General features: G+C 42.5%; 1 protein-coding gene across 1 annotated transcript in view; it reads left to right on the top strand.

Annotated features, from left to right (window-relative positions):
- EBF2 (EBF transcription factor 2) overlaps positions 1-12,095 on the top strand; it is a gene marked incomplete at both ends in the record, with an annotated part of 191,847 nt that overhangs the window by 148,986 nt on the left and 30,766 nt on the right. The window contains 3 exons of the mRNA XM_079705890.1: positions 1,629-1,746; positions 3,271-3,401; positions 4,328-4,454. Of these exons, the coding sequence (XP_079562016.1) occupies positions 1,629-1,746; positions 3,271-3,401; positions 4,328-4,454 (376 nt within the window). The remainder of the gene's footprint in view (positions 1-1,628; positions 1,747-3,270; positions 3,402-4,327; positions 4,455-12,095) is intronic.

Raw genomic sequence — 12,095 nt, 5'->3', positions numbered from 1 at the left:
TGCAGCTAAGATTTGTACATTTCAATGCATGTAAATTTCACTTTAAGGGGGGGTGTTCATTCTATTTATTTTGTTTGCTTGAAATAATTCATAGTAAAAAAAGCTTTAAGTGCTGTGGAGTGAATCTTCTTTCATGTTAAGAAGTAAGGCAGGGTCAAGGTTTGTCCCCACATTGTTTAATAAGTAAGGAAGGGATGGCAGAAAATTTCCAAGTAGCATATCAGCGAATTTCATTTGGGAGTAGACAGGAAGAGCCATTTTTAAACACAGCTCTTCATTACATATCTATTCAATGCCTTTCCTCAGGTCTATACATATACATGAATATGTATGTAACAAGTTCCTTTCTCAAAAAAAAAAATGCCGTGTGTAACTACCAAGTAGACTGGTTTCTAGGATGACTCACCTTCCTGGGTCAGTAAGTAGGTGGTGGATATGCCCAAGTCAATGAATTTCTGCTGTGCTTTCCCACTGTTCCTTGGCCGATCGCCACCTCTTTGAACTTCTCCTGCACCCTGATCTGCAGCACACACACAGAACTCAATCTGACCTCATTCTGTGTGCTACTTGTTTTGCTTGTTTGCCATGTTTCTCCAACCTGCAAGTACGCTCTTTGAGGGTAGGGACTATGCCTTGTAACTTTTGTGGTTACCTAGCCCCTGAGTCCCCCTTGCTGGAGCCTCCCCTCCAGAGCTTAGACTGTGGGAGGGGCTCAGTGAGTAATATCCTCTGTCCTATCGACTGGCCAAACAAGGCAGGGGCGAGGCACCTAGGATGGGAACTCATCCATAAATGCTTTACGTTTATTTTCTCATTTTATCCTTATTTTATCTCATTCAGTCCTCAAGATAGGCATCATTGTGTATGTTTTACAGATAAGGAAAGTGGACATCGGAAAAGGTTAAGTATAATTCTTCAAAGGTTCTAAGTTAGGAAGTAGCAGGCATGGGATTTGAGTTCCGTTTTGTTGGACTTTAAATCATGCCCTTCCACTACTCCACACCCATCTCTTCCCTTTCGTCTGGTTAGATGCTAAATGTCCTACATTTTCAACACTGAATTCCGAAACCTTACCTTCTCACCCAAGGTCTGAGCATCTCCGCCGCTGCTCTCCAGCATGGGGGACACCAGGTACATCAGGACGTCAGGCAGCATGTCCATACCCCAGCATTACTTTGGCACACATCAGATGTTCAGGAACCCATTCCTGAAAAATGAGAAATGACCTCCCAGCTGGTGTTTCCGTCTTAGCTTCCTGACCACACACAATCTGCTCCTTGACTGCAGCCCGAAGGGTCACCTGGGAATGATCGTCCAAGTCCTTTGATAGAGATGAGGTTCCTAGAACCAGCCAGTCAGATTGCCAGCTTCCACACTTCATCACCTGGGCATAGTTGGAGCACAAATACGTGATAGCACATGGGCGAAAGGCGGCGTCTCTTTCTAGGATGCTCTGCTATTGTTACAGGAAAAGGCTAACCCGTTGAGATGCCAGGAGCATGGCTCATCCCAAAGTTCTGGTCTGTCTCTTGTTAGCCACATGGAAGTCTGGCAAAAGCATTTTGCAACTTTTACAACTTTCTGAGAAATTAACTCACCCCCCCACCTCTTCTCCTTGAAATCTGCAGGTCGTTTTGTCAACAACGGTGAACGTGGATGGACACGTGCTGGCTGTTTCCGACAACATGTTTGTTCATAACAACTCAAAGCACGGGCGGAGAGCAAGAAGGCTGGACCCATCGGAAGGTAGGGCTCTCTGCTGTCCAGGCTGAGCCTGGCAGACAAATGATGTTCACAGATTTCCTTGTTTGAATTTCAAATTGATGTCTCTGAGTAGGAGTGGAGAAAGTACACAAGACCATGTGGATTTAAAAATGCAGCTGTAAACAGTGACTTCTGCCTGCTTTCTTGTAAGCCCCACACATCTCCCAGCCAATGTTCAGGCCCCCATGCCTCACTGGCCCTTTCATTCAGTTCTGTGGGTTTTTCTTTTTTTTTCTTTTTTTGCTAGAGGGGCATTTCAGGCAAATGTAGGCCTATGACATCTTAGTTAAACAGGAACATTACCGTGCCAGACGTGTATGAATAAGTGTCAGATGTGCCCTTAAACAGATTGTGGGCAAAACAAAACAATGTGCAGAATGAAACTGACACTAATTGATTTTTGTTTGCTTGGACAAGAAGAAATCATGGTCTGCTCTGGGTAGTTTTCCAAGTGCGTTAAAGTAATTAGAAATACTGGTAACTGTTAAACTTCAAGTTGTCCAAGAAAATAAAGTATATGGAGGAAGATAACTGACAAACCTAAGTAAATCCCATCTACATTCTTTTTTCCCCATTCCTCAACTCATTAGTGTACAACTCAACTCTTGTAATATAGAATGAATGGCTAAATGGGCCTCCTATTTTAGTGTGATGTCTTGCTGTATACTGCCCACCAGACCCCACCCCATCTTGGCCCTTAAAATGTGTCTTGTATCGTTTCAAACAGGAATTAATGAACTGAAAGAAAATGATTGAATCAGTAAAGAATTTGGAGTGGTGTTAATTCTCCCACAGTGGGCACTGAAAGGGGAGAAGAAAATCCCAGGGTTCAGAACTAGGAACCCATCCAGTTTCTTTTGACTGATTGGATGTGATTGGCTGGCTGTTCAAAGGGGGTTCATGTTTTTGGAGTCCTGCCAAAGTTCTCCTCCACCTTTGACCCTGTCAACTTTGGAAATGGAGTGATGGATTGACTTTAGTTATGGCCTGAAAACCATATTGGGTTCCTGTTGGGATGTAAAGTCCAGAGGCCTTGAACATATGGAAGAAGGAGGGAAAATCCTTCCTATAAAGTTAGGAAAGTGATTAGAAATTGTCTCTTGATAGAGCTGAAAAAAACCTTCAACCCTGATAGATTTTGCTTTCTCCTTCTCTCTCTAGCACATTAACAGACCTTGTAGATCTTAACATCTCGGGACAGAGGAGGTGGGGAGAGAAAAGGGATTTACACATTTGTAGTGTGATCAACTTATAAAAATATGGGGAAAAACAACAGAGTTTTAAAAGCACCTTTTGCACAATTGGCCATTTTCATATATACTGGTCAACTCATTAGGCTTTAATGACCTGGTGAAAACCAACAACCAATTAGGGAATGAGGGTAAGTCAGCAAAGCTCAACTTGAACTTCTGAGATGACCAAGAGCTTTCAAGAGCAGCCAGCCCCCAAACTCCAAACGTCAACCACCAAAGGGCAAACCTGACTTCTTCTTTCCTATCTTCTTAGCTACTCCATGCATCAAAGCCATTAGCCCGAGTGAAGGCTGGACCACCGGAGGAGCCATGGTCATCATCATTGGGGACAACTTCTTTGATGGCCTCCAAGTGGTGTTTGGGACTATGCTTGTATGGAGTGAGGTAGGCGAAGGCAACTCGCTTCCCTGATTTTCTTTGCCCCAGAGATTGTTTTGATCTGGGGAAACTAGTAACTCTGCAATGCCAGCAGCATGAACACACACTACTGAGTACCTATTATAAGTGGGGCACCAGGATTAAAAGACATGTAAGCCACAATTTACTGCAGGCATGGATCCCTTAAAAAAGATAAATAGTCACTGCAGTACTGTTTATAATTGTGAAAAATTAGAAACTGGCTGGATACTGGATAACAGAAAAATGGTTAAATGATGAAGTGTCATCATTTATTTAAAAGTTTTATTTGAAATATTTTTAATGGCACAGGAAAAGGGAACACATGCTATAATGCTAAGTGAAAAAAAACCAGGACAACAGTATCTATGGATGTAAAATCTAATTATATAACACACAACCATAGAAGAGTACTGGAAACATGCCAAAGATGAATAACGGTTGTCTCTGGGTTATGCAATGTTAACAGTTTTCTCTTTATTTTTCTGTAATTTCCAATTTTTCTACTGTGATAAAGAGAAAAGCAGCAGAACAAGTTACAAAAAGATATGTAACAGTGCTAAGTTTGTAACAGAAATTGCCAAATCAATTTGCGAGGTCATGGCAGTTGTAGGAACGAGGGAAGGGAATGATGACAGGGATGGGGGTGGGGTGGGCACAGGAGGTGAGAGGGGCTTGAGCTGGGCTGATAGGAAGGGAAGCGTACTCAGGCTGGGTTGAAAGGAACTTCCAGGGTGAGAGAGAGAAACACATGAGACACAGGGACAGGGCATTCAAAGCATCTGGGGTGTCAGGAGTGCACCAGTTTGCCCTGGATGGGGGAGGAGGTAGCAGCAGGAGATGCTCCTGTGCTCAGTATCTCCATGATAACTTGTATAATAGGTATTCTATTTCTCTGCCTGTTCATTCCTCAGCTAATAACTCCTCATGCCATCAGAGTGCAGACTCCTCCTCGGCACATTCCTGGAGTAGTAGAAGTGACATTATCTTATAAATCCAAACAGTTCTGCAAAGGAGCTCCAGGGAGGTTCATTTACACAGGTGGGTGAGAAAATGATTCCAAGGGAGACTGGCTCCCGGTTCACCTTTGCTCTAGTTCCTACTCTTTACACTTTATAATCATTCTAACTCTTCTAGGTCTTTCTACCGGTGTGGGAAGTGTGGACTGGGTGATAGGCATTGAACGGGGACATGTGAACCTGATTCTAAATTTGTATTTTATGTAAGCAATTTCTGCAGTCTGGGAGATGGTCATGGCACCTCATTTCAGGAGTCCATCCTTATGAATTTAATTCAGCTGGAACCATGCTGGAATAGATTTTTATCCAAGCAAATCAGATTTAAAAATTCAACAAAGTTTCTGGCTATAACTAAATTTTCTTGAAAAGGATTCAAGAAAGTTGCCTAATGATGCCGCAGAGTGATTCAAATGATTTTAAAATTTTATGAAAGTAGAAATTATCTAATTGGTTCAATATTTGTTGAATGCCTACATTGTATCTACTACTTTTTTCCATCTGGTTAAAGGGACAATGACATAGAAGACATGGTCCCTATTTGGAAATTTAGAAACTATTGGAAGAGGCAATGGTATATTGCACAGAACAGCAGGAGAGTTAGAGTGTTCAAAATGTTTAGTATTTCCAGTGAATGGAGTACGAGTTTCAGGAAGAGTGACCTTAATGTGGACTAGAGTAGTGAGATGAGGTTTCAAGGAGGAGGTGAAATTGAAGACCATTTTTAAGGATGGAGAGGATTTGGATAGGTAAAGAGAAAAAGGAAGAGATTTTCAACTATGGGACTCTTACGTGCCAAGGTGCAAAGGGTGACGTGTGCTTGTATCTGGAGGAGAGAAGGCTGGTTCAACAGCTGTGGGGATCCACTTAGGTAGAACTTATACCAGAACTTAGCTGAGATGAGCTAGGCATGGCAGGGAAGGAACCATAAAACAGCTCAAAAGTTCTGTATGGGGCTTCCCTGGTGGCACAGTGGTTGAGAGTCCGTCTGCTGATGCAGGGGACACCGGTTCGTGCCCCAGTCCGGGAATATCCCACATGCCGCGGAGTGGCTGGGCCCGTGAGCCATGGCCGCTGAGCCTGCGCGTCCGGAGCCTGCGCTCCGCAACGGGAGGGGCCGCAACAGTGAGAGGCCCGCGTACCGCAAAAAAAAAAAAAAAAAAAAAAAGTTCCGTAAGGTGCCTAAAACAGGGTCACGTGACATTAAACAAGGTCACATGACGAAAAGCCTGGGGAATAGACGTAAAAAAAGCCTGCGGAAGTGACGTAAAGCAGGGTCACATGAAGTAAAGGCTGGAGAACTGATGTAAAGTTCATGTTTATAGAGACAGAAAGTCGCATGGTGGTTACCAGAGCTGGGAGGATGGGGGCAATTGTTTAATGGGTACGGAGTTTTAGTTTTGCAAGATGCAGAAGTTCTGGAGGTTGGCTGCACAGCAAAGTGAATGTACTTAACACTACTGAACTGCACATTTAGAAGTGGGTTAAAAAGGTAAGTTTTGGGGCTTCCCTGGTGGCGCAGTGGTTGAGAGTCCGCCTGCCGATGCAGGGGGCACGGGTTTGTGCCCCGGTCCGGGAAAATCCCACATGCCGCGGAGCGGCTGGGCCCGTGAGCCATGGCCGCTGAGCCTGCGCGTCAGGAGCCTGTGCTCCGCACCGGGAAAGGCCGCAACAGTGAGAGGCCCGCGTACCGCAAAAAAAAAAAAAAAAAAAGTAAATTTTGTTATGTGTATTTTACCACTGTTTTAAAAAATGAAAAAAAGGCCTTGTATGGGAGCTAGGACTTAATTTGGCAAGATTTAAGATGACATTGAAGGTTCCTATGTGAGGGAGAGTAACTCAAAGCTGTTATCTTAGGAAAAACGAATGCTGTTGATATATAAAGACTGAGTTAGTCAGGGGAACAGCTGAGGGCAGGGAGATCAACTAGAATATTGTTATTTTGAAGAGAAGATAAGGGGAAAAAAAGAAATATAGAAATCAAGAAACTATATCAGACATATTATGAATTTCTAATAATATTATAGTGTATTCTTTCTCATTTGGACTTAACCTCCTGTTCTTGCTTAAGCGTAAATGTCAGGTTAGATATCAGTTAGGAGTAGGTGGAAGAGGGTGATTTTTAGGTATATATTTAACATTTTGCCTCTGAGGTTTTCTCTCTGCGATAGGCACATCTTGGTTGGGTTACCTTTTTTTGTGGCTCTATGGAAGACTCTATTGCAGTTGCAATAAAATATTTACTATTCTAGCTCCAAAGGGACATAGTTTTTGAGTCATTTAAATGAGCATTTATTACATGCCTACCATGGGCTGGCACCACTCTGGGCTCTGGGATATAGAAGTGGGCAAGATAAAGCCCCCCATCTTAATAAAGCTTGCATTCTAGAGGGGGAGACGGACAACAAAAACGTACATGACATAATTTCAGATAGTGACAAGGACGGGATAGAGAATGAGGGAGGGTCTCTCTGAGGAAGGGGCATTGAGCAGAGACATGTATCGCAGGTGTGGAAATCTGTCTGCCTCCGTCCTTATCTTTCTGACCTCCTGTCCTCTCCATTCACATTTCCTCTGTCCCTGGACCTCCTCGGGGCTGTGTTTTCTGTTTGGTTCACCAGCGTTAGCTAGAATAGCACCTGGCAGTCAATGAATTGGGGGCAAGTGTCTCAGGTAGAGAACAGATGACAGCCTGAGAGGTGGGAATAAGCCTGATTTTTAAAAAAAGCCCACATAACAGTAAAAATAATAGATGTTATGTTACATGTAAATCCAGAAATTTTAGAGATAATGAGACATCGAAGAGCATCTGGTCAAACTCCCTCTGTTGCAGGTGAGAAAACTGAGACCCAGGGAGAAATGACTTGCCCATTGAATTCAATGTGGAGTCAGAACAAGGACTCAGGGCTCTGGCCATCCTGTCTGGTGACTTCTGTTTAGCAATGCAGTGTCGGCAAATAGTTCTGTTTTCCTGATGTGCTGAGACATCGTTGACTTATTCCTGAAGCAAATATCAGTTGAAAGTGCCCATTCTGCTCAGCCCTGTGCTCTGTGCTGGGGACGCTGCAGACCAGTCAGACCAGGGGGAACCGTCCTTCCTCAACGTTATGATATAGTGAAATAAACATGAACTGCTCATGCTCTGGGGTCAGACTGGCTGGATGCACAGCTTGGCTGGCCTCTACATAGTTTTAAATCTTGTAGGAGTGACTTAACCTCTTAGTTTCCCCATCTAGAAAATGGGCTACCTACCTTCCAGACCTGTGATGAGGACTAATACAGTGCATGGCAACAGTGGTGTGCCGGTAAAGGTTTAACAGCCAGCTCTCCAGGGAAAAGGGGCGGGGGAGCATTGGTTTGTAGCATTTGCTGATTTCCATGGTGCAGGTACTCTCGCCATGGCTGATTTCAAGCTACCAGTATGACATCAGCTAGCTCACAGCATTCCTGAAAATTTAACAACCTGCTCTCATGAGCTGGTACACACCAGGTCTAGAGCACCTCTGCATGTAAAGCATTTGAAATAGAGAGCAACTGTATCTTATTATTCAAAAAGTGTATATTATTAATATTATTATTGCTATTACTGTTAACATCACGGAGGCTGACTTGAACAAGGAATTACAAATGTGATGAGTTGTATAGGATGCTGGGGATATATGTCAGAGGAATCTTAAAATGATAGGGAAGGTTAAGGACAGTTCAAACACATGAAACAGTATGTGCAAAGGCCCTGTGGTAGGAAAGAACATGGGATATATTTGATGGCAACTATGAACAAGGAAGAAAGAATGTTAAAGAGAGGTTGGGTTCAAGCTGGAAGAGAGGGTTGAGGCTGCTTGTTTGGCTCTATCCCAAGTGCCATGGGGAGCTGTTGGAATAGTTAAAGCTGGGAGTGCCATGATCAGATTTGCCTTTTAAAAGAGTATTCTGGCTGCAGCAGTGAGAATGGCTTGGAAGCTAGGGAGGTCAGTTGGGGGCCAGTGTGGTGGCCCGAGGCAGAAATGATGGCAGCTTGGACTAGAGTGCTGGTGGTGGGGACAGGCAGAAGTGGATGAAATTTAGGAGGTAACATTGACGGGACTTGATGATTGATTGGATGGGGTGAAGGTTGGGGAAGGAAGGGGAGGGGACGACTCTCGGGTTTCAGGTTTGAGAAATTGGGTGGGTAGAGCTTAGAAAAGTGACTTTTAAAAAGGTATAAAGTGCTAAGGGAGTTCAGAGGAAGGACAGAATACTTCCAGCTGGTGGGGAGGTGGGAAGATCTAATATTGTAAAGATGTCGATTAATGAATAAATTTAACACAATGCCAATCAAAGTACCAACAAAATGTTAGGGGGAACTTTACAAAAGTCCACCTGTAAGAGTAAAGGTGCTAAAGTAGGACCCCGCATTTTGAAAAATGAGAGGGCCTCACCCTACCAGACTTTAAAACCTATTTTAAGTTTCAATAATTAGAAGAATATGGGGTTTTGCAGGAACGTATAGAAATGTCATGCAACAGGAGAGAACACTTAAAAATAAACAGTTTTTGTACACACGAATAGTATAAATACAGAAGTACCTGTATGGGTGAGGAGACATCTCAAGTCAGTGTGGAAAATATGGAATGTGTAACAAACGGTGTTGGGCCAACTTAAGCATTAAAAAAAAAGGTTAGATATCTAATTTCATATCATAAACTGAAACATATTTGAATTAAATATTTTTAATTAAAAATGTAGGCATTTAAAAAATTATTATAATTGAGCCTTGCTAATCTTGATCCCAAAGACAGAAACCACCAAGCATAAATATGTGATAACATAAAAAGAAAATTTTTGCATGTCTAAGTTTCCCTCATTAAATCAAAAGGAAAAGGACTAACTGGGAACGTATTTGTTACATATGACATATTATCTTACATATAAAAAGATTCATTCATTTGTTCAGCAAACTTCATTTTATGCCTACTCTTTGTCAGCCATTATGTTATACATTGTGGATAACCAGGTGAACATCAGATATCTTATAAATTAAGCAGAACCCCCCCCCGCCAAATAAAAACTAGCAAGGTACTGGGGGGGGAAGGGAGGGTGAGATGAACTGGGAGATTGGGATTGACATATATACACTACTATGTATAAAATAGGTAACTAATGAGAACCTGCTGTATAGCACAGGGAACACTTCTCAGTGCTCTGTGGTGACCTAAATGGGAAGGAAATCCAAAAAAGAGGGTATCTGTGTATACGTATAGCTGACTCACTCTGCTGTACAGCAGAAACTAACACAACGTTGTGAAGCAGCTATACTCCAATAAAGATTAATTTTAAAAAGCTAGCAAGGAGCATCAGGAATTAATTCAGGAAGGAATAGAATCAAGCAATAAACATGTTTTTAAAAATCCCAACCACATTGATAATCAAATAAAAGCAAATTAAGGCGACTACAGGATAACATTTTTTTCCCTATCAAGTTGGCAAAGTTTTTTTTAAACAAATGAAAATGCCTAGGATGGCAAAATTAGAAGAAAGTGGGGACTTTCTAACATCCTGCTATAGGAAGGTAGATGGCTTCAGGAGAGTACCCTAATGGTACTAGCCTTAAAAAAGTGTGTGTACCCTTTAACCCAACAATTCTACTTTTAGGAATGTATACTTGGGAAATAATTAAGTTTGCCTGAAGGTTGTTCATTGGAGCACTGTTCATAATCGTGAAAAATTAAAAACATTCTTAGTGTCCATTAGGGAACTCATTAAATAAATAACAAAGCATCCTTATACTGAAACACATTTTAGATATTAAAAGTAATGCTGTGGATGGATATTTAGTTACATGAAAGATGTTGGTGATTTTTTTTAAAAAAAAGCTTAAAAACTGTATGTCCAGTATGGTCCAATTGTGTGTGTGTGTATATATATATATATATATATATATATATATATATATATGTATGTGTATATATAATATGTATTATGTGTATATATATATATACATACACATATATATATATATGAAAAAGAGTAGTTGCATTAAAAAACCCAAGGTATGAAAGCCTGCATACCAAGGTGTTAACAATGGTGGCTTCTGGATGTTGATATTATTATTTAATTTTTTTCATTTTCTTTACTTATATTTATTATTTTCTAACAATGAAGTAATTTTAAACTCAAAATTAAATGAAGAAAATCTATAAGAAATTAGCATCACACATTTAAATACGGAAACAGCACACATCAGCAGTCTTGATTCTTTAGGTACAAAGAAAGTATTTCCAGTTGAAGCAGTGAAACTTCATCCTTCTCGCCTTTGAGAAGGAAGGACCTCGGGAGGCAGTTAGGGGTGAGGAGAGTGGGGACGCAGGCGTGTACGCTTTCGCAGTCAGAGAAGAAAACAGAAATACAAACGCGGTCCAGGATGGCTCAGGAGCCTGGCCACTCTCCCTAAAAACTTCCACTTTGAGGTTCCTGGGCCAAATGCGACTCAGGTTGGTGGAGGCAAGCGGCTGATGTTATCCAAAGAGAGGACCAGACACCACAGGAAGTGGATGGGTGGTCTCCTTTCTGGTCCACTCAGCTAGCAGCCACTAACGTGTAAAGCTAATTTACAACCCACTGGGAATCTTAGACCAACAGCTGGAAAGGCAGTGGCTTCCCCCCGGTGACTGAAGATGGGGCTGGGGCCTCCTCCAGGGAGCCTGCAGGATCGTGGTGGCCTTCTCCCTGTGAGGCGTTCCAGCCAGCCTGGCCTCAGAGCCACACGTTGTGAGTCCCTTGGGAATCAGCTCCTCCAGTCCCAGCCAGTGCTACTACAGGAAGATGCTTCAGAGACCACTGAAGGCTGAGACACAACACTCAGCTCCGTGGTGAGGTGGGAAATATCACATTGATGCCAGAAGAAAGGGAAACCCTGAACCTAGAGGGTTTTAGTGGGGATGGAGTGAGATTCCAGGATGGGATGGGATCTAAGAGGAGGGACAGCAGACTCAGCCACAAGACCTGCTTTTGGATGTGGGCTGTGTCATCCACGTCTTGTTTGTCCTTTTGTCAAGTCACCTAACCTCTCTGAGCCTCATTTTCTTCATCTGTAAAGCTCTGGTGCTAATTATACTATGACCCATAGATGTTTCCCGAATTTGGCTGAGGATAAGAATCATGCTGGGCCCCGCTCCAGACATATCGAATTGTACTCTTCTGGGAGGGTCTGAGAATCTGTGTTTTAAACAAAGAAATGAGTTTGGGAAACCTGAGTCCTGCTCATCAGGCTGCTGCAGTGACTTCCTGGCTTGTAAAGTGTTCGACAACATGGGGCAGTTCTTTTGAGACTGAGTCATTTACACCACGAATGCAATAGTATTTACTCGTAGGTGGAATCTTCTAGAAAGAGACTCAAAAAGCAGGAGGTAGGATGGCAGCCTCCAGAAAACCTCCCCTCCCTCAGCCGCCACCCCACCACACACATCTTATGGTTCATGGTCCAACTGTTGATGGTTCCTGTATCCAAGGATGCACCACCACAATAAACCCAAGCCTGTTAGATGGAATTTTATCTGGTATAATTACACAAGATGCAGTAATCAGCTTCCCACAGTTGTTGCTGCCAAGTACAACATAAACAACATCAGGGCTCTGAAAAGCAACACGTTTTCTTCACACATGTGACTTTGCAGGTCTATTTTCCTCC

Source organism: Hyperoodon ampullatus, assembly GCF_949752795.1.
Source record: "Hyperoodon ampullatus genome assembly, chromosome: 6".
Lineage (NCBI taxonomy): Eukaryota > Metazoa > Chordata > Mammalia > Artiodactyla > Ziphiidae > Hyperoodon > Hyperoodon ampullatus.
Note: the sequence above shows the minus strand (reverse complement) of the source record. Positions and strands in the feature narration are given on the sequence as shown.